At 43.1% G+C, this 25570-nt stretch overlaps 1 protein-coding gene across 32 annotated transcripts in view; it reads right to left on the bottom strand.

The window, feature by feature from the left end:
* The window catches only part of CAMK2B (calcium/calmodulin dependent protein kinase II beta), an 866219-nt gene that overhangs the window by 664125 nt on the left and 176524 nt on the right, over positions 1 to 25570 (bottom strand). For all 32 annotated transcript variants that reach the window (XM_078666806.1, XM_078666785.1, XM_078666796.1 and 29 more), the window contains exon 3: positions 5272 to 5331. In XM_078666806.1, the coding sequence (XP_078522932.1) occupies positions 5272 to 5331 (60 nt within the window). The remainder of the gene's footprint in view (positions 1 to 5271; positions 5332 to 25570) is intronic.

Below are 25570 nucleotides of genomic sequence, written 5' to 3'. Positions count from 1 at the left end.
CAGGAAAATCACCAAAATCAAAGGGAGATGGCTCCTAAATTGGATACTGCATACCTTCACAATTATTGTGGTACCTTTAACACTATCAATGCTAAAGCAACTCCCGCTTGGTGCTCATCCTTCTTAAATCCCATTGTTCATGACGAGCTGAGCTCGTCATGAGCACACGAGCAGTGTACTGCATGACGAGCTGAGCTCGTCATGAGCATGGAAGGGGTTAAAAGGCAGTGTGTCTTGTGTTGCGATATTGGGTAATAGTTACTAATCATGTTAATTATCCCAATGAATCTATGATTCATTCTGAATTCTACTTAATGTGATGGTGGGTATGGGGAGAGAGTTGGCTAATTATTTTGGGGTGGGGGTTAAAGCACGCTCATCAGTGTGCATTATTAGTGGTTGATGTCTTGAGTGAGGCAGAAAGGGGAGTTAAGGGCAAGACTTGCATGTGTGAGCATTTGTTTCATCATAGGGCGAGTTATCCACAGTTGAGGGTGAGTAGTATTAGACCATGAGTAAAACATGGACAGACATGTCATTCAAGCCAGAGATTGTGTTCTGCAAGTAGGGATACTACATTAGAGATTGCATTTAGCTTTTGACTAAGTACAGCAAACCTGTGCTTAGAGGTAACAGTGGAAGTGGCGAGACATGGAGGGTGCTCATAGGATTGCTGAACTGAGAAGCTCTGCACGTTGAGAAACTATTACCTGATTTACAGTGCATGCATTACCTTTATGGTGTACAAGTTAATTATATTCTGTTTATCAGGTGCACAACTTGTCTGTTCTATGCTGAAGAGAGCTGCTGAAGGGCGTGTTCCATTGCAACACCTCAAAGGGGCCTGCAAGCCTAAAGAAGGAGGTGACAACCAACTTCCCACGAGGAACACAGAGGAGATAAGAGAAGGATGTTACTGGGTGGGACTAGCCTACTACTGAAGTGATCCATCAAAGTACTAGTAAAGCTGGGATGCTAGAATGGAGATTGTAGGAAACTAAGTTTTGTTGCAGTACCCCAACCCCTTTTTCCCCCTGGTTTCTCTTGCAACGTTGAATGAGTGTGTACTGGGTTCCTGCAAACTAGGTCCGCAGTACCAGTGTTCTTTCTGTAACCTGTATGATTGTTCCACGATTTGCACCCTTTTAGGATCCCTGCAAGTCCCTAGTAAGTGGTACCTCTGGTACCCGAGGACTTGGAACTACAGAGGGCCCCTAAGGGCTGCAGCACGAATTGTGATACCCTAAGGGACCCCTCCCCAAGCCCATGCAAACTGCCAATGCAACCTGCATATCTTGGTACAGAGAAAACCAAAGAGTCGACATGGCACACATCCCTATGTGACATGCCTGCCAGCACTACTTGGCATAAGTAAGTCACCCCTACGGTAGGACTTACAACCCTGAGGCAGGGTGCACTATACACATGTGTGGGCATATCTGCCGGAGTGGATATGTCCCAGTGATATTTAAGTTCACCCATAGATATTACCAGTTCACAGGGAAGCCATACCGAGTACATGGGCTGGACACTCGTCCTTACGAGTTCCCCACCTACACAATGGCTTCACTGTACCCAAAGGTGTTTGGTACTAAACACCTTGTCTTAATAAACCCACACTGATGCCATTGTTGGATTTATTAAGAAAGGTCCCCATAAAACCTACCTACTAGTGTGTTGACTGACTAGTCTTGACCAGCCAGCCACCACAGAGAGGTTTTGGACCTCCTGAGGCGAGAGCATTCGCTCTCAGAGGTCAGTACCAAAGCCTGCTCTGGACAGAAGTGTTTACACCTCCTCCAAGCAGGATGGGCATTCCAGAGTGGGAGCTTCAAAGGCCCTGCTGACTTGGTTATGCGACCTTGGACCTCTCCAGATAATGGTGCCCCTTCCCCTGTCCTGATCCCACTTTTTGGTGGCAAGACAGGCGAGAAAATGAGTAAGAATCAGAGGTGTGCCCACATTAAGCCAGAGCCACCCCTAGGGTGGCCCAGCTGATGTCGACCACACTTTTCATAGTCCTTCATGGTGTTTTGGATGGAATTTGCATTCTAGTATCAGGGTTATGCCTGCTTCCCACAGGAAGTGGTCATATATACACCCTAAGGGTATGTTGTCCATAGGCTACTACATGTCACTCGACAACACCCCGAAATGGAGTATTAAGCGGACACCCCTGAACCCAAGAACGCAGATTCGACAGATCATCAGAAGGACGACAAAGAATCACTGTCTGGCGAGAACTGTAGCAGAACTTTGGTGCGAAACCCTGCCATACTCAACCCTCCCTCGACAATTGTGACAGAGTGACTTGTACTGCGAGCTAGAGAACTACCAAAGCCTTGGGTAACCTGCCAGCACTTCATAAACCACCGACAGTCTAGCTTGGAAAAGAGAAGCCACATCCCTGCAGTCGCAGGCACAGACAAGCAGAGTCCGGTCTGCGGCCTTGCAGCTCCCCGGCCCGACTGAGGCTGCACCAAACATCAGCAGTGAGAGTCCAGTTCGGATTCTCCCTGCACCAAGACCAAGCAGTCATTGAGGGGCATATGCAGGACTTGGAAGAAGACGAGAGACTGCGGAACTGGATAGGAGTGTGCCACATTCTGGCCAGGCCTTGTGTGGGTTTTTTTGACAAAACTGTGGCTTGGCACCAGGGAGCTCTTCTTGTGAAGCAGACCAATTGACAAGTTCTAATTTGATGGGCAGTAGACTTTGTGAAAATTCTTTGTTAGAACTGAAAAGTGAGTAACAAAATTAACTTGCACTCATTGGGAACGGGTATCCTGAAAGGAGACACTCCAGAAGAAAAAAAGGAGAGGACTTTGGAGTCAACACCAAAGACTGGACTGATAGCTGAGAAGGAGAGGGTACCGTTAACTGGCTCAGACAGACACAAAACGACCAGAGACCTTCTGTCTGCATGCAGAATCAAGACAGAAACATCCCAACAGGCAGTATGTGAAGTTTGGAAGTTGTGAACTATGCCTCCTAATATAGGATTTCTAGAGCGCATGGTAAGCTGGAGAGAGGGAGCACAGAGGCCAGACTCCCATCCCGCCCCTCTGGCCTATCTGAAGGCTACAGACATCATACTAAAGTAAACAAAAAAGTAATGAGTGGGATTCTTGAAAGCATATATAATCCATCACTTGTATACTTTAGTGTGACACCCTTGGTAGGACATGTATGCCCGGTGTTTGTGTCTTACACACTGTGCTACTGGAACAAATCTATACCCAAATGATGAACCCTAATAAGGGCAAAACTGGTCTTGAGGTGCTTGTGTTCCAGTTCAGGGATGACCTGGCCTAGCAGTTTGGGCTGGACTGGCTCTAATGGAACAGGGTCAAGATCGATTTGCATATGACTTGGTTCAAACTGAGGTTGCATGGTGTGCAAAACAACAATAGACTGGGATGCAGCCCTGAGTAATATCCCGTGGCTTAGATTCATTCACGCACTCCACCCATCACTTCTTTGTAAATTTCAGTGAAGGCTAGAGGCAGCCTTAAGTTGGAGTTGTGCTGCAGAACGGATATGGGAAGAAGCCTACAGTGCCACGTGCTAGTATAGAGCAGGAACTTTCAATTGGCTGTTCATGAAGAAAGGGGAAGCAATGTCGAATGGAAGTGTCACTTGAAAATGTAACTCTGCAGTGCAATGACTAATCCAGGTAGGGCCATGTTGGCCATATTTTAATCATAAAATGCTTTTGATCCTACTAAATTGGTCTTGGAGCTTTGATGCTGCTGTTAGACTGCTGACCCTTAATGCACATTTTCAGAAGCCGCCTTTCGTCTTTTCTCTTGTGCTAGTATGGAGTAGACAAGGCTGTCTTAGAGAAACTGTGTTAATACTTATGAACTGGATAGGCATTGATTGAGTGGGCCTCAAATGGTTCAAGTCATGCCTAACGGGCAGATCACAAAAGTTAAAAATTGACTAACCTTAAAGAAAATTGCCTTGACAAAAGGAGTTCCATCCTAGCCCCTATTCTCTAGCACTTATTAATCAAGCCGCTTAGAGTCCAGCTTAATAACTCCAGGATCCTTTATAATTGATATGCGGATAATACACAATTGTATCTCAGGGTTTCCCTCCAAATTACATTTCTCACCTAGCCAATACTCTAAATGGTATTCAGGGCTGAATGACTGCCCAGCACATTAAACCATCTAAAACAGATTTTTATTTTTTCTTCCTATCCTCGTCCCATTCACTACTGCCAATACACTCCTGTTTGAATTCAACCAGCATCCTCAACTACAAAACGGTCCTAATCGAGTGTCAAAAGCCTAGGTGCCATCACTGACAACAACAAACAAAAAACACAATCAAGTAACAAGTCAACACCATGACCACCAATGCACGCTTTCAAGTCCCTAGTGTTGACCAGATTCAACTACTGCAATTCTCTACTGACCAGTCTTCACAAAATAATTCTAGCTCTAGTAAAAGTAGTTCTACGTGCAACAGCACGTTTTGTCTCTGTGGCCAAAAGGAATGAATATCTATATCTTTCCGGTACTATTGAGCTCCATTGGCTAATCACTGAAGCCACAATCCTGTACAAGATGGTCTTCATCGCTCACACCACTCCAAAATACATGGCTGCTAAACTAAAGGGAACTGGAGGGAGCAGACCGACCATCTAAGAATGCTGAAGCCCTGTTCCTAGAATCCCCAAAACGGAAAGATTTTATGGCTCAGTCATTTCCTGATAGTGCTACCCGAGTATGACACTCTTTATCTCCGATCTTACAATCGCTACCTCATAGATCGTCTTTAAATTTGAACTCGACATCCTTCTATTTGAAAGAAACTTCAGTTAATCACTCTCCCTATGGCCCATCTCAGACTAATAGTCTGCACTGAACGTTGCCTCGAGGCTTACTCCTCTACCTCGATTTTGTATCATACCTCGTTTAGAATTGTACCTGTTAAGATCTTGTCACTCAATATTTAGAACTGGCAGAACTGATACTTCTCATTTAAAACCTGTTTACATCTTGGTAATATTTACAAGTAATGCAATTTAGAATTCTTCAATGTTCTATTTCTGGTGTAAAGTACTCTAAAACCTTTAGGTAATGCCCACCGGCACCTATAGAACATTACAGTTAGTAAATAATTCAAAGAATCTGAATGTTATCCTCCACCGCAGAGGGTAGATAGGTACATATCTACCTTCTACACACACCACTTTATGCCACATCTTATTCCAGTCATGACATTTCCGGATAATTCCCACCCAAAACACACACTCACCGATGTTGGAATGCTTTAGAAGGCGGCAGATTCGTGCCTCTCGCTCCAATTTCTGGTGGTCTGCGGAAGAAATAGAGAGAAAAGCAGTCAGATTCCGGGGCCGGTTTCAAAGGTCATATCAGCTCTAGGAACAAAGACAATGTTATTTCATAGCCCCCGTTCCTAACACCTCAAAGGACACTGCTACATTTGCCTATCGCTGCTCTGTGGAAGAACCTCTGGGCGACAAAGGGTCCCTGTGCCAACACATCAAGCCCGAGGAGTCTTCATGAACCTGCACAGCCTCGCCATCACGTGGGAAGGGTACACAGTCATTTAAACCTCTGCGGATATCAAGGCTTTACATATTTTACGGAAGATTTCAATCATATGTGTTAAACTTCGGTGCACATGGTATTCTTTCCTCCGAGCCAAGAGGATTGCTGTAATTCGTAATCTTCATTTGATAGCTGTACCCTGCCATGCCAACATCAAAAATGAAAAGAAAGAGAAAAAAAATGCTGGTTAACCCCAATGTGCAGCAAAGTCCGAGGTAATCTGTTTTTGAAGAAACACTCCCTCATTCCATGTTCAAGTCCATTAGTTCAAACAGAAATGTCCAATATAGGCCCAAGGAGGACCAAACCCTGCCAAACTTTCTAGCAATGCACATATAACAAATGTACATGCAATTAGTCTAAATCAGACCCATTTACATAAACGGAGGTGATTATGGAAAACTCACGGACCCAGCCATCAGGGACCCATGTGGGACACTCCTGTAAGGACTGCTGCACATCTTGGATACGAAGGCCCTTATTAAGAGAAGAGGGGATACTTCACGGTGGTATTACATTCTGGTAACTGTTACTGCAACCGGTAATCATAAACCTACAGCAAAATATGCAGTTTGCCATAACATGCAGAAACAGTTCTTCTACGTGTTTTTTCTGTATTTAAAGGTGTAGAGTTGGCACCAGATGTTGCTCACAGGTGCATCTATCCTGTGCAGTGAAGCTGCATTTATGTGCATCCATTAAACTTTCCTGTGGTAAGCAGAGGTGTGGGATTCCTACCACCGGCGAAAAGATTTGAAAAATCTAAACACACACTGCTGCACTGAAATGAAATATGTTGGTGGGACTAAAGACCGCCCTAGCACACCTCTAGGTGTGCTAGGGCGTGCTTGTGCTAGGGAGCTGAAGCTCTTGCTTCAGCTCTTTGCAAGAGCTGAAGCAAAGCTTTCTCTGCAACCAAAAAGAAAATTTTTAGGGATTAATTTAGACCATATTGTATTGAAGGAACGATCAATGCGTATACTTGTAAAAATGTACTACTTTGATTAAACACTACTTAAAAGACTGTAGCCTTTTCTAGATAAATTTGAAAGCACAAGAACAAAAGTGGTCATACTACGCCACATAGATGACTCCACATATAGAAGATTCCAATAGCTCCCGTCTGAGTATATGCAAAGGGTTTGAGGAGAGAATGCAGAAAAATGGTAATTCAGCTGCAGAAATTATACGGAAAGTGCCCTTGAAAACACATATCATGCCTACTATGAGAAGGCTGCTCAGGGTGCTCAAAGATAAGCAGATTCCATTCTGAACAGTAACTCTGGAGCATACAGCTTCATGGTAAATACCTTAGCTTCAGTTATATTATCTGAAAAAGGCACGCATGTCTTAGAAGAAAATAGTCACAACTATGTATACATTTAAAAAATCTGCAGTCAAAGTAAGATTCGCTTCTAAAATATAGAAAGAACTTCTGCAGGAATTGACAAGTACTACTGAGAAATTGAGAATATATACATGTTTAAGTCTGAAACACTTATTTTTAATTTAGTCATTTAATTGTAACTTGTAGCACCCTCTAACTGAACTATGAAGCTTATTAGTGCGTGGGTACTTTAAAAGATTAAGCACTTTAAAACTAATTACAATTTTGAAGAGCTCAAATAGGTTATTCATAAGAGCAGAAAGAACCGGGTCAAAAAAGCCCACTTAAGGATTTCTACGAATTAGATTTTCTTCTGAAGTAATATCAGTCTTTACTGGCTTCATGTATTCTTGAAATTGCGTTATTTCCAGCTATGTTCTTTGCTTTTCACAACTAAAATAAATAAAAAGTTCTATTAACAATAATCCCTAGAGATCAGGAATCTGGAACAGCTCAAAGAGTTGTAAGAAAATGTTTATAAGAGTCTATCAACATAACTATCTTTTAAATAGATCAGAATTCATATGCATGTTTATGACTCATGAAAACATATGACTTATTTCTATTCTTACCTACATCATTCGGGTAGTACACATTGGCTAGATTATTTTTGAACAAGTATATGTGCATGAACTAACTGTACAGCAGTGGGCTCAAACGTAGGTTCCATGCCAGATTTGTAGGAAAACCACTGACTTTGTAAATGAGCGTTATTTAGCTTAATTGTACCCAAGCGGTCTGATGTGCCATGGATATGAACCTCCTGGACCTTTGTTTTTGCACTTTGCCTTACAGGATCCATGATGATAAATTTTGAGATAAGAGGGGTGGGGGGTGGCAAATCAGTTACATTTGAATAAGCAGCTATCAAGTTATGAGAAGGGCTAGCAATTTATTCATGGTGACTGGAGGTGGCCTGAGAACCAGAAGTAGCATGGACAAGTTACATTTTCTAGGAAGAAAATCTGGGATGATTTCCTAGTGTACGTGATCTTCTAAAGACTTGTGAGAATGATCTGAAAGGAAACGCAATAGAGTGCTTCCCAAGTCCCAGCTATAGGTAGGAAATCCTCTTTTGAACCCTACACGGAGACTTAAATTTCTCAATATTTTCTGGAATATCCTTTGACATAGGGGCATGGTATTGTCTTAACACAGGGACTGCTTTCACAGTCCCATTCTGTCAAGAAAGCAAGAAGAATTTTTATTTTATTTTCCAAGTGCGGAGTCTGATATCCACCTCTCCAAATTGGAGAACTGGATAGTCTACCACGGAGAACACAGCAGTTGTGTTATTGGAGACATGGAATACATTTCCTTGGTGGAAAAAGGTAAAAGATTTGATTGCCATGAAATCGGACTTCAGAAGCATCCTGTTTGATAGAGTCTATTTGCATGTACACTATGGTATATCCGATGGGCTTCTCATCAGTCAGAGGTATCTAGAATGGTTTTCTGCAGAAGAAGTAGGCCAAAGCAATCTGCATGGTATTAGAATATGGAATATCCAGCTCTGACCCTGACCACTTCAGTGCAAATAGCATATTTATGCTACTCCCTACAATTTATTCACAGCTGCTGCGCAAACACTATTCCATCTGTGCCACCACAGCCAGCACTGTAGCTGTCCTACAGTCATTGCTATAGTTCCATTACCTACGGCTCCCCAAAGTCTGACGCCATTCCTTATGGCTCCCTCATGAGTAATGATCCTAGAGTCAGAGACTCAAAAGTAGGTTGAGGAGGTCTGGATCCAGGTCAGGTTTTTAGAATACCCACTGATTCTATAAAAGTGTTACAATTTTATTTGTTGGATATACATTCTTACGTAATTATAGCACAATCCTTGCACAGAATCGCCCTACAAAAACAACACTGAATAATCCTAACCTAGAATGCTGCCTCTTCTCTTCCAGTCAACATTCCCACATAATTCTTTACAGCTCTTCCACTCTTGGTTGCAGCCTAGCCTCTGCACTCTGCCTCGCTGCATTCCATCACAGCAACTGCTTCCAGTTCTGAACATTTGACCTTTAAATCGCTGCTACCAGGTCTGTCAGTTTAATTAGTTCAATGGAAGCACCAGCTTTGTAGTGCTGCAAATAACTATCTCTACATCCCAATACAAGCTTAGTCATTGGGCTCGCCCAGATAGGATAATAATCTACCTCAATATTGCATGCTTAGATGTATGAATAAATCTGATTTTGCGGTCTCCTGCAGTTCGAGAGCAAAAAAAGGTTAAGAATAGAAAATCGTGAATTATTCTGAAACTTGAGTGAACTTGGCTAGGCAGTTTGACATGGCCTCTGCCTTTTGATGTCCATCGCAACAGTTCTGTACATGAATGATTCTGGTCTGTAATGGGACCGTAGAGCTCAAAAACAATGGTATTGAATGGTTCGAGTGTAATTACCAGCTGTTCAGATTAATTCAAGCATTATAACCTGTCACGGTTGCTATCCAAGTGACTCGCTTGTCATTCGATACACATGTTTATTACAATGTTCTTAAGAAAAGTTTGACCTGAGCAGGAAACTGTTTTTTAGGGGGGCGAAACAGTGAAATTCGTGACCGACTGCTGCCTCTGAATGTCCCTAGGACAGTTGCGAGTTGTTGTCAGGCATGTTTCGCAGACAAGGCCCCAGCCCAAATAACCGTTCAGAGGCTATCCAGGATGAAAGCAGTAGGGCCGGCAATAGTTCAGTCCAGACAGACGTGAAACGGTAAGCCCAGCCTTTTGTTAAGGCTTATGTAAAAAAATAACCATTTGCGGGTCTGACATGCGCCAGACAGTTTTCAGTCAGATTTTAGTACAGTTATTCCAGCGATTTTTAAGGTAAGTATCGTCATTCGTTAAGATTAAAACACGTACAATGACTGCAAAGTCAATGGGCCAGAACTTCTGTTTGCGTATTATAGCAACGTAAAAGACCATTTGCGCCTTGAAATGTGCTCCTTTGTACGAGGTCTTGGTGTTTAGTGTGGCAACGTGTCAGTTTTTAACGCCAGGCCGCACCTTCTGTCATTGCTGCGCGAATACCGGAGCTATACATTACAGTCAATAGAGTACTCTGTGGTTAGAGGCCACATATGAAGACGACAGTCAACATGTACATCTCGCACTAAATCTGAACTAAATTCTCCTGCAGGGGGCGGCTGCCTAGCAACGGCTCTGCTCATCAATATGCAGGAGCCGCGCTGCTGCTGGGCGCCCGCTCCCCGCAGCAGCTCCACATCTCGCGCTGCCTGTGGCGCCGACTCATCTCTGCTGATGCCGCTCCCCAGCAGAGCCCGGCCGGACAGGCCCCTCCTCGCTGTCAGCGATGATTGACACTTCAGGCCGCGTCTCCCTGCCGCGATGTCCTGCGGGCCGGGGCGGGAGGAGAAAAGAGGGCGGAGATAGACTGCTGCCACTCCACGGTGTCTGCAGAAGGGGAGGACGGGCCTGCCAGAGCTGCAGGGTTCTGCTGGATCTGAAGAGCATTGTTAAAATGCAGGCCAAGCCCATTAATGGCGGATTCGTAGTCAGACTGCATAGGAGAAAAGCGTGCAGGGGCACTCGGAACTGGAAATACTGGCTAGTATCGTGTGGACTGCTTTGGTGTGCTCCTCCCTCGCCCATTTCGGTGTCATAGAGGCCAATGACACCGAAATGGGCGAGGGAGGAGCACACCAAAGCAGTCCACACGATATCTGACCTAGGGGGCTGTAGTTCAGTGACACCCGTAGGTGGGGCTGCAGGTTATGAGGGGATGCTGCTGGATGAAAATTAAAGTAGTGCTGTCCCTGAATGGTCTAGAATTCAGCAATATACAAAGGACAATAGGCTACAGAGTCAAAGAGATGGGAATCCATTTCTTTGGCATGTAATGCCCTCACACACCAAGTTGGGTGTCATGCTTCATCATCGGGCTGCTCCTCATCTGGCCAACGAGGGGGTGCAAGTCAGCAGCACACCTAGTAGTGGTGAGTGTGTTGAAGAGGCAGCAGATGCAGGTCAGTGACACTCGTCCGGGTGCCCTTACCAGACTCCTGGCCAAAACAACGTTGAAAGTTCATGGCCCTCTACTGCCTTTAAGTGGTCATGGAGGGAGGTCTTCAAAGGCCCACAGGCAAAGAGAATCACCGCACAGTACTTACGCCTTGACACATGATGCTCACCCTTCTCTCTGCGACTGTGAGGACTCTTTGGATTGGTATTTTCATGTGCAGTCAGTGCTGTGTAAAATCGGCGTTCAGCATGGGCGAGCTGGGCCCAGGGCGCCAGTATTCTGAGGGGCACATGGAGCTGTGTGCAGTAAGGTTATGCCAACAGCTGGGCCCTTCTCAATCTTGTGCCAGCCTTGTCCCTTCCTGTTCTTTTCTGTCTGATTTGCTAGTTTAAAGTGGTTTTAGTCCTTAATTATCATATGGCGGGCAATGTTTTTAACATCTTGTAGCCAGGCGCGCAACACCCATTGGGCTCACCAGGCTTTAGGGCAGATTATAGATGTATTTAGATTGATTATCAACTGTCAAGAATAAATGGGACCTCAGCAACATCCAACCCATACCAGTGGTGGACTAGTGTAAAACAATTACGGCTCTAACAGAAGAGCTCAACTATTTTATTATTTAGTGAGCACTAAACAACGGACATTGGCACACACAGGTGGGGTGTTTATTTAGGGATTCTGAAAGACTACTTCCTGAATTAAAATCTGCATGTTGTTTTGGATTGTTGGACTACTTGTACAGAAAGACCAATATCCCGGAAAGTGGAACTGGTCGTGCTGGTCGGTCCATGTAAAGGGTCATGGTTTGGTGCTCAGTAAACCGTAGTGAGCCCTTCATGTATACAGGATGAAATGGCCACCCACAACCTGTGATCTGACTGCACCAGGTTAAAGGGCGCTGCAACAACTTTGGTGGACATAGCTCTTGCAAAATGAGCTTCACAAAACCGTGGGTATGCAGTAATTGCCACCTGTGGAAAATGCCTCAGCCTGAGCTGAATACCCCATCTAGTAATTACTGCACAATTTGGAATTCTGATCTGTGCACACTCAAGTTTGTGCAGGGATCAGTATTTCCTGCATTAATCATAATTAAGGCTCCCAGTTTTCAGTCTTTACTGAGTTTTACAGATAAATACATACAGAAAACAGATTCCTGTCTGTATTTAATTTCATAAAAGGAAAAAATATAGAAAATTGTGCTTCCTTTAAGTGACTCTTCATGGTGTCCTTCATGAATTCCAGGCCAACACCGTAGAAGAGACAGCATGAGGTGTTACAAAAAAAAATAGGATGAGATTTCCTTAAATATAGGCGTACAAGAACATATATTTGCATATAATGTTAATATTTTCCTGTGGTTGTAGGGTTTTGTTATATTTGGCTGCTTTGTTTGCTGAAACAAGACTTGTATCAATGTAGGAGTGCATGTTTACCAATTTAGTAAATGTGGAAATATACCATTTTACGACTCTACTTCTTCTCAAAACACAAATCAAATATGGATCAATACCAATGGAATGGAAAAAAACAATTTGTATAAATAGAGATGGGAATGTTAAAATAAATACCATAAAATCGGGAGCCCGTAACCATGGCCAGTAAAGGAGCCTTCGGCTTACGCCTGCTCGGTGTTCCAGCGAGGGGGCTTCCGATTAAACAATCAGGGTCTGTTATTTTTGGTCCCACCACTGGGTAAAGCCTGTTTTCAGTGTCTTTGACGAACCAAGCTAAATTCTAATCATTTGATATTAAAAGTGGACAAAAGAAAATGTTTTTTAAATCCTACTGAAAAAGACCAAAATATTATTGTTACCTCGGTTTTAGGATCTCGTAAAATCTCACGTTTGGGGCCTTGGGTCTGGGAGACTAAGGGGCTACCATTATCCACTGGTTGCAAACGAACAGTTTTAGCTATGGGAAAATTGGGGTATCAGACTAGCCCTCGTTTTGAGTAACACCAAATTAATAAAAATTGACAGAACATCTGAACCGTTGGCCATAAACTGATAATTACATAACTGCTGGCTTGCTGAAAGCTCAGGGCTGCTTTTAGTTAGAATTTGGGGGTCCATAAAACAATTCAGACTGCTGCAACTTCAAACGAGTGGGCAAACCAATCTGAGGCCACCTATGACACTCCCACCAACTCAGCTGTCGGTATGTATGTGTATTTACAGCATCAATCTAGCTGTAAAGCAACAGGGCACTATAAAAGAAACAAGAACACTGGTGTGTTATGCAATGAAAGCAAGTAAGATTTTGTTTAGATCAGGATTATCTTCATTTGAGGTTTATGTGGATACTCCCAGATAAGTTCTTTAAAAAGGAACGTTTTCAGCTGTGCCCTGAAGTGGAAGAGTTGTAAGGATTAGCATTGTCAGACCTTTGTTTCAATGTAGTGTCATATCATTGGGGCGATACAAAGACCAGTTATCTTCTTTTTTCCTTTTTGAATTTCTATGTTCCAAAGTGGTGATGAACAGGCTTGCATGATTTGCATTCACCATTAGTGATCGTGTCTGCCCGGTTAGAGTAATGTCATTGTCATTATAATATTTCAATGCTCATGACAAGGTCAGCTCGTCATGCACTGCAGCCAAGCTGACCATGTAATTTCAATGGAAATTAAAGTAAAAGTGGGAATTGCCTTAGCACCAAAGGGGAGATTATATATATATATATATATATATATATATATATATATATATATATATATATATATATATATATATATATATATATATATAGTGCTTACTACCCTGACGAGGCATTGAAGTGATTTTCAGCGAGTAGCAAGCTACTCCGGAACTTAGTGGTGGTTTAGTATAGGGAAGTATAAGTTATTAATTGGAGTGGTGGACATGTGAGTGTTAGTTGGATTGAATAGGATAGAGGAGGGAAGAGTCTAGAAGGTATTATTTCAGAGATCATAGTAAAATGAAGTTTGGGATAAGTCAGAGTGGTGGTAGAGGATATATTGGAAGAGGTATAGGATAAGACAGTAGTGAACTGGAGAGAGTTGACTTTTTTTCTACAGTGGAACTAAAGTAATAAATATATAGATACATAACTACATAAAAAGTATACATGTATATGGAAAATAATAGAGATAAAATGTTGTATTATATAAAGTATATGGATAAATATTTAGAAACTCAGACTTTCAAGTGTTGCTGTACATAAAGCCAATTCATTTATCTATTCATTTTTCTGGGTAATTTTATGTTTATTTTAATTTTATATGTCCCCTCAATATTTCAAAAGTAAAGCACTTTTAGCTACCAATTGTTATGATCATAGGTACATATTGATTTTGGAGGAGGAAGCCTTGAATAAGAAGCAGAAGACCTTAATGCTGGTTAAAGCTTATAGAGGAAGCAGTATCGTTTCTGAGATGTGGTGGTGATTTGGTTGTACTTTCTCACTTCCTTGATGGTCGTATTTTTGCGAGGGGATAATCTTCAAAGGCATACGGTGGCGATCTGGGATGCCATTGCATATGGTATTACCACCATCTAGCTGAGAAAGGACCTAGAACTGAATGGCAATATTGAAATCTGGTTTCAGGAGTCAAGAATTGACTTTGCTGTGGGTTGAGAGCGGTGAAAGGCTGAGTGGACTGCGTAGAGTGGTGGGGACCGAAGTAATGGGATGGATTGGATTGGATAGTAGTAGATTGTGGTGTATTGATTGGGATTGATTGGGTTGGATTGAGTGAAGTTGGATTGAGTGAAGTTGGATTCAAGTGGGGTGGATTCAAGTGGGGTGGATTCAAGTGGGGTGGATTCAAGTGGGGTGAGGTAGATTAGATTTGGGTGAGATGGATTGGATAAGAGTGGGGTGGTTTGGAGTGGGGTGAATTAGAGTGGAGTTGAGTGGGTGGACTAGATTGGACTGGAGGGGGGCTTGGGGTGTGGTGGAATGGATGGATTGGATTGAGTGGTGTGGACTGAACTGGGGTAGGGTGGGTAAAGTGGGGTGGATTAGAGTAGAGTGTGGTGCACTGGACTGCAGCAGAGTGGGGAGGAATGGAATGGGGTGGATAGGAGTGGAGTAAACTGGATTGCACTGGGGCGGATTGGATTGGTGTTGGGTGAACTGGAATGAGGTGGGATAGATTGGATTGAGGTGGAGTGAAATAGAGTATGGCGGGGTAACTTGGATTGGGGTAAGGGAGATTGCATTGGGGTAAGGTGGTTTGAATTGGAGTGAGGTGGATTGTTTTGGATTGCAGTTGGGCAGGTTGGAGTGGGGTAAACTGGAATGGGGTACATTGTTTAGAACTGGAGTGAGGCAGATTGGAGTACAGTGGATTAGAGTGGGGCAGACTGTTTTGGATTGAAGTGGGGTGGATTGGAGTGGAGCAGACTGGAGTGGGGCACATTGGAGGGGGGCAGATCGTTTTGGATTGGAGTGGGGCAGACTAGATTGGAGTGCGGCAGATTGTTTTGAATTGGAGTAGGGCAGACTGGAGTAGACAGATTATTTTGGACTGGAGGGGGGCAGACTGTTTTAGATTTAAGTGGGCCAGATTGAAGTAGGGCTGAGTGAAGTTGGGTAGATTGTTTTGGACTAGAGTGGGGCAGATTGTTTGATTGTTTTGGATTAAAGTTAGGGCAGATTGGAGTGGGGCATGATGTTTTGGATTGCGGTGCGGCAGATTGTTTTGGACTGTAGCAGATTGTTTTGGACTGGAGTGGAGTTGGAGCAGGTTGTTTTGGACTGGAGTGGAGCAGGTTGTTTTGGACTGGAGCAGGTTGTTTTGGGTTGAGTTGGACAGACTAGAGGGGCAAAATAAGAGAAGCGCTGACAGAACCAAAAGATTGACAGCCAACACCTGACAGACTAGTTCTGCCAATGCCGATTACATATATATTCAGCCTTCGGCATGGATAAATGAGTGACTATGCTTTTTTTGCAGATTGGTTTAGGTCATACAGGAGGGGGCAGATTGTTTTGGATTGAAGTGGGGCAGACTAGAGGGGAAAAATAATAGAAGCACTGGCAGAACCAAAAGATTGACAGCCAACGCCTTACAGACTGGCTTTGCCATTGTTTGTTACATATATATTCAGCCTTCGGCATGCATAAATGAGTGATTCTATGCTTTTTTTTGCCTACCAGCATGGCACACGCACATTCTGGGAGAAAAGTTTCAAGCTCCTTATCAGTACTCTATGGTGTCATCAGGAAGAGCCACCACTAATGGGCCGTGGAGGTGTTACTGCGCTTATCGCACATGACCGCACCGAGCAATAACCACCGACTTGGCCGATGCACGTGATTGGCAAAGCGCAGAATCCCAAAATAAACTCGTACCGTTCCCAGGGCACAAGACGAGCTTTGGTGGCCCAGACACCCACGTGCGCTCACCACTCTGAGGTTACCCTGCGTTTAATCTACTACAGTGGCACTGGGCAGAGCTGAGCTCGGGCTGGAGGGCGAGCAGTGTGGGCGCGAGGCCCCAAAGACAAGCAGACCGTAAAGGAAACTATGCACGGATGCACATGACCGACAGGCCTGGACTGAAGAACAGAAGAGCAAATATTCACACCAGATCCGCATAAGAGAAAAGGGGGGTCGAAACTGAGAAATGTTTGATAAGATGTTGCCAAAAGATTAATTTTACACCAGAGCTAATACTTAAATTGGCTAAAAAGCCTCAGTTTCACTACAGTTATGGTTTGTCACAGAAGTCTGACTTCCCCAACTGCTTTGTGGGTTCATTTTAGCAAAGGAAACACTAAAAATAATACGGCACAAAGTTGGGCATTTTTCAGCACAAGGGTTAGAAGCAGATGGACATTTTACAACACGTGTACATCACTTTTCTTTACTTCGACTTTCCACTTTTCTACTCCCGTACTGCCACCTCCAAATACAATGTCAGTCATATGTTATGAATGAAATGGGACAGGGTGGGAAAATTATAGGTTACACAGATCTCCCAACCTCGGGCTTTAGGCAACAAAGCTATTGTTACTTCAATTTTGTAGAGCAGTGTAAATGCCGAGGTTATTTACCTTACAGGTTGAACAGTTAACTGGTTACACTAGTCTTAAAGTTCAGGCATCACTTGAAGGTTGTGATAATGGCGGGAATACTTTACAGCGTGGATAATGAAATGTATAGCAGGTGTCCTGTACACCAAAGAGGGCATTATCTACAAGTTTTCAATATTTTTACTAAACACATCATAAATTCTCTCATATATAAGCTTTTAATATATTTTGAAATACAATTTATTCTATTTCCAAACATCATCATGTAATTTTGTAATCCTAAAATCAAGCGCCACCAACAAATGTATTTGTAACAGAAACAGTGGTTCCTGTGGAAAGTAGGCTATAATATATATTGATGATAATATGCAAAATTGCAATAATAAAGAAGGGTTATTGTGTTGTCAGAAAGGAAGGAGACCACGTACAACTCTGTTGTGTATGTAATACTTCCTTTTCAAAGAATATACGATTATATACAAAAAGGAAGAAAAACAGTGCTTTGTGTCCCCAGTGTAAATGGAACCTATAAACAAGAGTGATACATTTGTGACATTTTAGACAAGCACTGGCATAGCCAATAGGTCTTGCTTTTGGGACCTTATATGTGTTTAGCCATGCAACACTGGATGTTGTTTAATCAAGGATATTGTGCTGGATAACTAAACACTTATAAGGTCCGAAAGGGGAGACCTATTGGCTATGCATTGGCAGGCCGTATAAGTGTTTAGGTAGAGCTATTGACTTTGCCAATGTTTCTAAGCTGTGCTGTAGAGAAGTGTGGCTGCTGTGCAGCATGCTGAGAAGTTGTAATTATAAGTGTGAGTGAGTGATTCTGTGGTGCCGTTGAGTGATGCAGTCCTGGCCCTGAGTGATGTAGTGCTGGCCCTGAGTGATGCTGTGCTGGCCCCGAGTGATGCTGTGCTGGCCCCGAGTGATGCTGTGCTGGCCCCGAGTGATGCTGTGCTGGCCCCGAGTGATGCTGTGCTGGCCCCGAGTGATGCTGTGCTGGCCCCGAGTGATGCTGTGCTGGCCCCGAGTGATGCTGTGCTGGCCCCGAGTGATGCTGTGCTGGCCCCGAGTGATGCTGTGCTGGCCCCGAGTGATGCTGTGCTGGCCCCGAGTGATGCTGTGCTGGCCCCGAGTGATGCTGTGCTGGCCCTGAGTGTTGATGCTGTGCTGGCCCAGAGTGATGCTGTGCTGGCCCAGAGTGATGCTGTGCTGGCCCTGGCCCGGAGTAATGCTGTGCTGGCCCTGAGTGATGCTGTGCTGGACCGGAGTGATGTTGTGGTGAGGGGGGAAAAAAAGAAGCGGTCCATTAAAAAAAAAAAAAAAAAAGTAAAGATAAGTTGTGATGAAATAAGGTTATGAACAGGCCATGCTGTGTGTTACAAAGAGGGTGAATTAAACATTTCTGATAGAGCGAAAGGTAATCGTCCCTAACATTTAATATTTTTAGGTCTCGACCTACAGCATTGCTTTAGCAATGCTTGTTTGTCGAGATTATAGTGAGGCTTTCAAAAGTCTTCCCAAACTGCTGCGGATAGGGTACAGTTCATGTGAGCCAGGCACGTGCACATCGCCAGCCACATCGAACATCGCAGACCACCATTTCCTTATGTCCGTGTGTGAAGTGAATCGCTACATCTTTGAGTAGTACACTGAGAAACACACTGATATGGGTTGTAGTGGGTGGTGGGAGACAGGAGAGGCAGAGGCGAGCGTTGGGCCGGAGCTAAATTGTGGAAGGGTGTGGAGACAGGGAGTGTATGCATATGAAAGAAAGGGGCAGATAAAGCTGACCATGGTGTTAAGGGAAGAGAATCTGCAGACGTTACAAGTATTGTAAATATTGTCAAGATTAGTAAAGAGAGGGCATGAAGCAAACCGGCGCTGCGGCGTTAGCTGAAAGGATACTCTGACAATTGAATTTCCTGTACCTGCCAATTTCGAATTGATTTTTAATTTTTTTTTTTTTTTTTTATTTTTTTTAACAGTTACGCCTCGTGCAGCATATGTTTTGTAGCTGAGTGAGTGGTAGAGAGAGATGGGAAACTTTGGCAGGTTGTGTGTGATCAGCAAATGTCAATAATTTAAGTTTACTTCCAATCTGTGCTGTGCCTGCCTGGTGTTACAGTGGCAGTGCTAGTCTGCTTAACGTGTTACAGTATGATTTGTATGTAGGTTTGTGGAAGCGCCTGAAGAAGTGTTTACAGTATGTAGAATGCAAGTGACGGTTGGGGGGTATATTTTTTGAGGGGGTGGGGTGAGGAGGAGTGAGGTGAGCAAAAGAAAGTTTTGCAATGAAAGTGCGTAAAATAAAAATGTCCCAACTTAGAGGTATTTATATGTACACAGCCGAGGCTCGGATGCTTTGTGTATTTTTTTGTTTCATGCTAAATTCCTTGTGTAGTGCTAATTTGCCCATATGCGTACTGTCATCCACCGGTTTCAATTAAGGACCCTGCAGGACCCTACATAATGCCATTTGGTTGATCAAGCCCCTAAATGTTTGCGTACTACATACGTAAGAGCCTCTTTGTGGAATGGAAATATGTCAAATGACAGTTTATTTTAATAAATAAAGCACAGTGCACTAAGGACAGGCACACTCAGCATACATTTTGTAGCGGCCTGAGTGGTAAAGAGATCTGGGAAACCTGTTGCCCGCAAGCCATATAAATAGTTAATTGAAAGATTTTAAAACCGCCGCAAAATAAAAGAGCGTCTGGGTCGAAGGAGGCCGCTGGGATTGGGGAAAGGAGAGAGAAAGTTGGCTACAAGCAGTTGCGGGAACTGCAACATTAAAAACTGATTGCTGAAACGGAAGAATATTAACAGTCTAGAGTCAATTACCCCGGTCCTGTGGAGTAAAGGTGAAAGGCATAGGAAGACGTCCCTGCGGTCCGTACTCTCTTTCCAGAAAGTGCCATATTTAAGTACAGATCACATGGGCCAGGGGAGGACCATATGACAACGCAGGAGCGTTTTTTTAAGAGTTCAAAATAGTGTGGCCATCTTGAGACAGTATATCTTATAAGCATTTTAACGAAAATAACACATAGAAATAAGTAAGGCATATATACGGGATATAAGGAGTGGATAATGGTCTTTGTAACTTCTATTTACACATATTGCGAATGAGCCATATCACCTCTCCATCAAGCCTCCAGCACTTTTGCATCCAGGTAGAGGTTTTACAATTTAGGTTGCAAAGTGAGGAATGTAGTGTAGCGGTGCCAAAAGTAAAGCGGCGGCAAAAGTGAAAGTAATTTATACCTGCGGCCGCGAGAGAGCCATATCACCTCTCCATCAAGCCTCCTGCACTTTTGCATCAGGGTGGAGGTTTTACAATGTAGGTTACATAGTGAGGAATGCAGTGTAGCGGCGGGAAAAGTGAAAATAATTTAGACCTGCGGCCACGAGATGCGCTCTGTGGTGGGGGAGAGGGAGGGGCATGCCTGGTCTGGAGAGCAAGCAAGAGGAAAGCCAGATGGCTGCTGCGCGCGTGGCCGCGTGCGTAACAGCATGCTTTAGGCCACAAGCAAAAGCTGTGGTCGCATTTCTAAAGCTCCCACTCACTAAATGTCTCGCCAGATCAGCACATGCGCTGGCTCAGGGGAGACCTAAAAACTAGGTTTCCACAGTTTTAAAGGCGACCATTAACAACTTTACAATGATCTCAGCTGCTAGACGTAATCATCAGAGCTGAATAAATGGTTCACTTTAATTAGCCGTCACAAATAAATCCATGTCCTCTTCAAAAAACATGTTTTGTTCCTTGAACGATTTCAGATTTTCATTTTAAGCACTACTGTGTAGTTATAGTTAGGTCAACTTTTCCATATGAAGAGCATTTTTTGTTTTGCTAAAAACTCTGGAGCAGTTTAACGAATCTTCACAAAATCTTAAACAGTTCATCCACCCCTGCTGCTCCTTGGAAAGTTTTGGGATGAGCCATCAAGTGGAAGCTGAGAAAAAAAAGGGGAGGTCCCAAAACGCAACTTTCCCATGCAATTTCCATAGAGAAAATTAGAAAGGAATGGGACAAGACAGCTGAACAGAATTACATAAAATTTGGCAGAAAGATAGATCTTCACCCTAGAAAACATGCTTTTTATGATTTGGTGTCAATCTGTTCAGTTGTTTTGGAGAACAAATGGAGCTATATTGATAGCAGATACCTCAGGAGTCCCCAGGGATCCAAAATTAAAAAATAAAGTGTTGTGACTGGAAGACTAGGTCCTTTCTCCCATCAGTCATTTCACTTGATCCCGAGGGAGTAAGGTCTTTGATTGGTGGGCAGCAACATCAGAAGAAATGTAGTGGCGGCCTTTACAGGTAATGGGTTCCCCATGTCCTGAAAATGTTATAATATTATATATATATATATATAAATAAATTCGACTGAAGATCTGTACACGTGTCTTTAAAAACTAATGACACACAGAACCAGTGATGTTTGATTTAACACTTTATTTCTGTAAACATCTTAGTGTGCCTGATTGTTGGTCAAAATGTTATCTCCCTTATAGATTTGATGCACTTATGATATATAAATGCTCTGTAGGCAGCATTGAAGATTCTAGCTGGCCTGTGTAAACATTTGGTTCTGGAAGGAAAGCTAACAAATAACATCTTTGCATAGGTTGGGATCAGCCTATGTAATAACTGTGAAATCAATTTTAATACACACCTATATATAATTTTTGATATATATGTTCACACATTCACTGTTTCGTTATTTAAATTTGCACACGAGTAGTTGGACACTGCGTAAAATCATTTAAGGATATGGACATTTATGTTTCACAATGAAAACGCACAAGTCACTTTGGCAAATTAATGATATTCATTTGGGATTATCCTGCGATTTACAATGTCTTTGATAGCATTTTTGAAGACTAAGCGGTGTCCAATGAAATGTTGTGGATTTACAGCACTAGCACTTTAAATTCTGATCGCGCTCTCTGTGTGTCATGTGACCAAGGCCTTTCGGAGGCCGAAACGTTATGTTTGACGAAGGTGCCGATTAAAGAATCTTTTCACCTGAACTTCTGGGTCTCGTGTTCCTTGCTGCAGCGGCGTTCAGGATTCTGTGGAAGCCCCCTCCAGTTTTGAGCGAGTTTGTTATATATATATATATATATATATATATTCACAAGCAGAGTACGCCGAACACACAGAGGTGAATTCATTTCATCAATTTTTATTTTGGCTGAGAGTCTGTTATGCCACTACGCGTTTCAATCTTCTGTATCATCAGGTGGCAATGATTCTCTGATTGCTATGCCTTTTGTTTGGTGCTAGGCATGTTGGGATCTGTAGTCCCTGTTCCAAGATGTGTGGAGAGCGTGTCAAAATACGTTGCATCCGATGTCTTTTTGCATTCCACACCAGTCTTGTTTGGTTTGTAGATTTAAATTACTTCATATCAGAATTCTTCTGTGTCTTCTGCATTTAGCATTTGAAGACACAGGCAACCGGAGGGTACCTACTTCAAGCCCGCAATACGAAGCTTCAAGGCGAAGGACTACCCCATCCGTCTTCCAAGAGATGAGGATGTCCGTTGAGAAAAGCAACACCGATGCTGCTCGAAAATGCAAACAAAGGAGCGCAGAAGAATTCTGATATGAAGTAAATTAAATCTACAAACCAAACAAGACTGGTGTGGAATGCAAAAAGACATCGGATGCAACATATTTTGACACGCTCTCCACACATCTTGGAACAGGGACTACAGATCCCAACATGCCTAGCACCAAACAAAAGGCATAGCAATCAGAGAATCATTGCCACCTGATGATACAGAAGATTGAAACGCGTAGTGGCATAACAACAGACTCTCAGCCAAAATAAAAATTGATGAAATGAATTCACCTCTGTGTGTTCGGCGTACTCTGCTTGTGAATATATATTACAGGGGTGTGGTCGTTCCCCTGCAAGCCGAACCAGCAGTGAGCGCGCCTCAATGACCGTTCGTGAAGACTTAAAAGGTACAGGCGGCGCCCGGAGCTTTCTCACACCGAAGAAGCAGGCGGAGAGATACAAATCTCTTGCGGTATGCATTTAGCATTTGAAGACACAGGCAACCGGAAGGTACCTACTTCAAGCCCGCAATACGAAGCTTCAAGGCGAAGGACTACCCCATCCGTCTTCCAAGAGATGAGGATGTCCGTTGAGAAAAGCAACACCGATGCTGCTCGAAAATGCAAACAAAGGAGCGCAGAAGAATTCTGATATGAAGTAAATTAAATCTACAAACCAAACAAGACTGGTGTGGAATGCAAAAAGACATCGGATGCAACGTATTTTGACACGCTCTCCACACATCTTGGAACAGGGACTACAGATCCCAACATGCCTAGCACCAAACAAAAGGCATAGCAATCAGAGAATCATTGCCACCTGATGATACAGAAGATTGAAACGCGTAGTGGCATAACAACAGACTCTCAGCCAAAATAAAAATTGATGAAATGAATTCACCTCTGTGTGTTCGGCGTACTCTGCTTGTGAATATATGATTACAGGGGTGTGGTCGTTCCCCTGCAAGCCGAACCAGCAGTGAGCGCGCCTCAATGACCGTTCGTGAAGACATTGTATATATATATATATATATATATATATATATATATATATATATATATACAAACACTTTTCCACTCCCAATTCGGGCTGAAAGATGGCAAGGACACAGGTATCCGTTTTCCAAGTTGTTTTATTACAAACCCCTCATCCCTAACAGACGCGTTTCGCTAAAAAGCTTTGTCAGTGTCAGTTTGTGTGCACATAGTGACGCCATTTAAAGCCACGATATGTTGTACATTCATCAACTTAATAGAAAGGGATAAGTAATGTATTAAGTCATATTATGGGAGAAAAGAAATAGGAATAATTTATTAAATATAAATTAGTACTATGCATTATGTTTATGCGAATTATCCCTTGATTTGTTCAAAGTCAGTATTTACTGTGAAAATTCTCAGTCTGTTGTCACATGTTTTTAAATGGCCAGCACTAGAGCACTTTATTTGAAATTACGCCTTAACCACATGAATTGTATTAGTAATAATACACTATAAGATGGCCGCTGCAAATGCAATCTAGGCACTGAGCACCATTTTCTATGTTGATGAATGTACAACATATCGTGGCTTTAAATGGCGTCACTATGTGCACACAAACTGACACTGACTAAGCTTTTTAGTGAAACGCGTCTGTTAGGGGTGAGGGGTTTGTAATAAAACAACTTGGAAAACCGATACCTGTGTGCTTGCCATCTTTCAGCCCGAATTGGGAGTGGAAAAGAGTTTGAGTGTTTTAGCGGTTCACCACCACTGGCTAAAGCACCCGGGAATTGGAGGAGAGACGGCGGTGAAGAAGCGGTGCCTGAAAAAAAAAAAATATATATATATATATATACACATACATACACACACCACATGAGGGGGCAGTATAGGGGTACCCGGGAACCTGTGGCTCTTGTGGGCCCAAATTGGAATAAAAAAAAAAAAGGGGGGGGGGGCGGTCGTTGCTATCCAAAAGAGGGACTGGAAAATGAATTGTAAAAAAAACATGGAGTAAGTGTCCATGAGGGTTGACCATCTGCAGGTGTAGACACTGGCCCAGTCCAAGCACAGCACCCATAGGCCACAATGGGTTGGGTGCAAGGTGTGGCCAAGGGCCTTGGGCCTGCAGCCAACCAAGAGCCAGAGGTTGTGCACAGCAGGGGGTTGGCAGCACGCAAGCATTTGGGTACAGTAATACGATCTTACTTTACATTAGATAAAAAAATGTTAAAGTGACGGTATAGTTGGGTGAAAATATCAGTTAAAATGTAACATGCTAAACAAAAACCCACTAAATTTACTAGTAATGAGCTAACTAGAACTTGTGCCCCTCCATACTTTCCTTATGAACCTCACAATCTGCATTACTCATATGTTCAATGACATCATTGATTCCATCACTGATAAAAACTCAAATTACCTTATTGATGACATCATTCGGCTTGGCTGGGGCACAGCTTCTAGTTAGCTCCGCAAAATATAACTGGTGAATTTCAGTGTTTTTAGAGTTTAAAATGTTGTTTTAACTGACTTTTCAACTAACAATAATATCACATTAACATTGTGTTGTCTATTTGCTGTTGTACCTTCTGTATTTTTTCACAATAGAGATTGATGACATTGCACTCTTCTGTGGAGTGAGGAATAGATGGATCCGGCAAGCGGCTGATGCAGTGCTTGATTGTCTTTAACAGCATCAAGTTCTGTTGGTGGCCTCATTGATGGTGTTAGTATAGTACATTCCTTTGGATGATGTGATGAGCGGTCTCTGTGCTGCACAGAGGGATTTCATCATCAAGAGGTTCTCTGGAGTTCTGTATTTTTTCAATTTTCTTTCTTGTCTGCAAACTGATTGAATATTGTCTGCAATATTGTAGAGTACCATGGTGGTGAACGCTTTGGCTTGCACTGGTGTGTTATAATTGGGACGTGGATGTGAACTCTGCTTTAGAAAATTGTTGAAGTAGTTTAGCCGGGTGTTGGTGTCGGACGAGGAGTCGGTAGTGTGAGAGATGTTCAA

The sequence above is a fragment of the Lissotriton helveticus genome, chromosome 11 (genome assembly GCF_964261635.1).
Source record: "Lissotriton helveticus chromosome 11, aLisHel1.1, whole genome shotgun sequence".
In the NCBI taxonomy this organism is placed as follows: Eukaryota; Metazoa; Chordata; class Amphibia; order Caudata; family Salamandridae; genus Lissotriton; species Lissotriton helveticus.
Note: the sequence above shows the minus strand (reverse complement) of the source record. Positions and strands in the feature narration are given on the sequence as shown.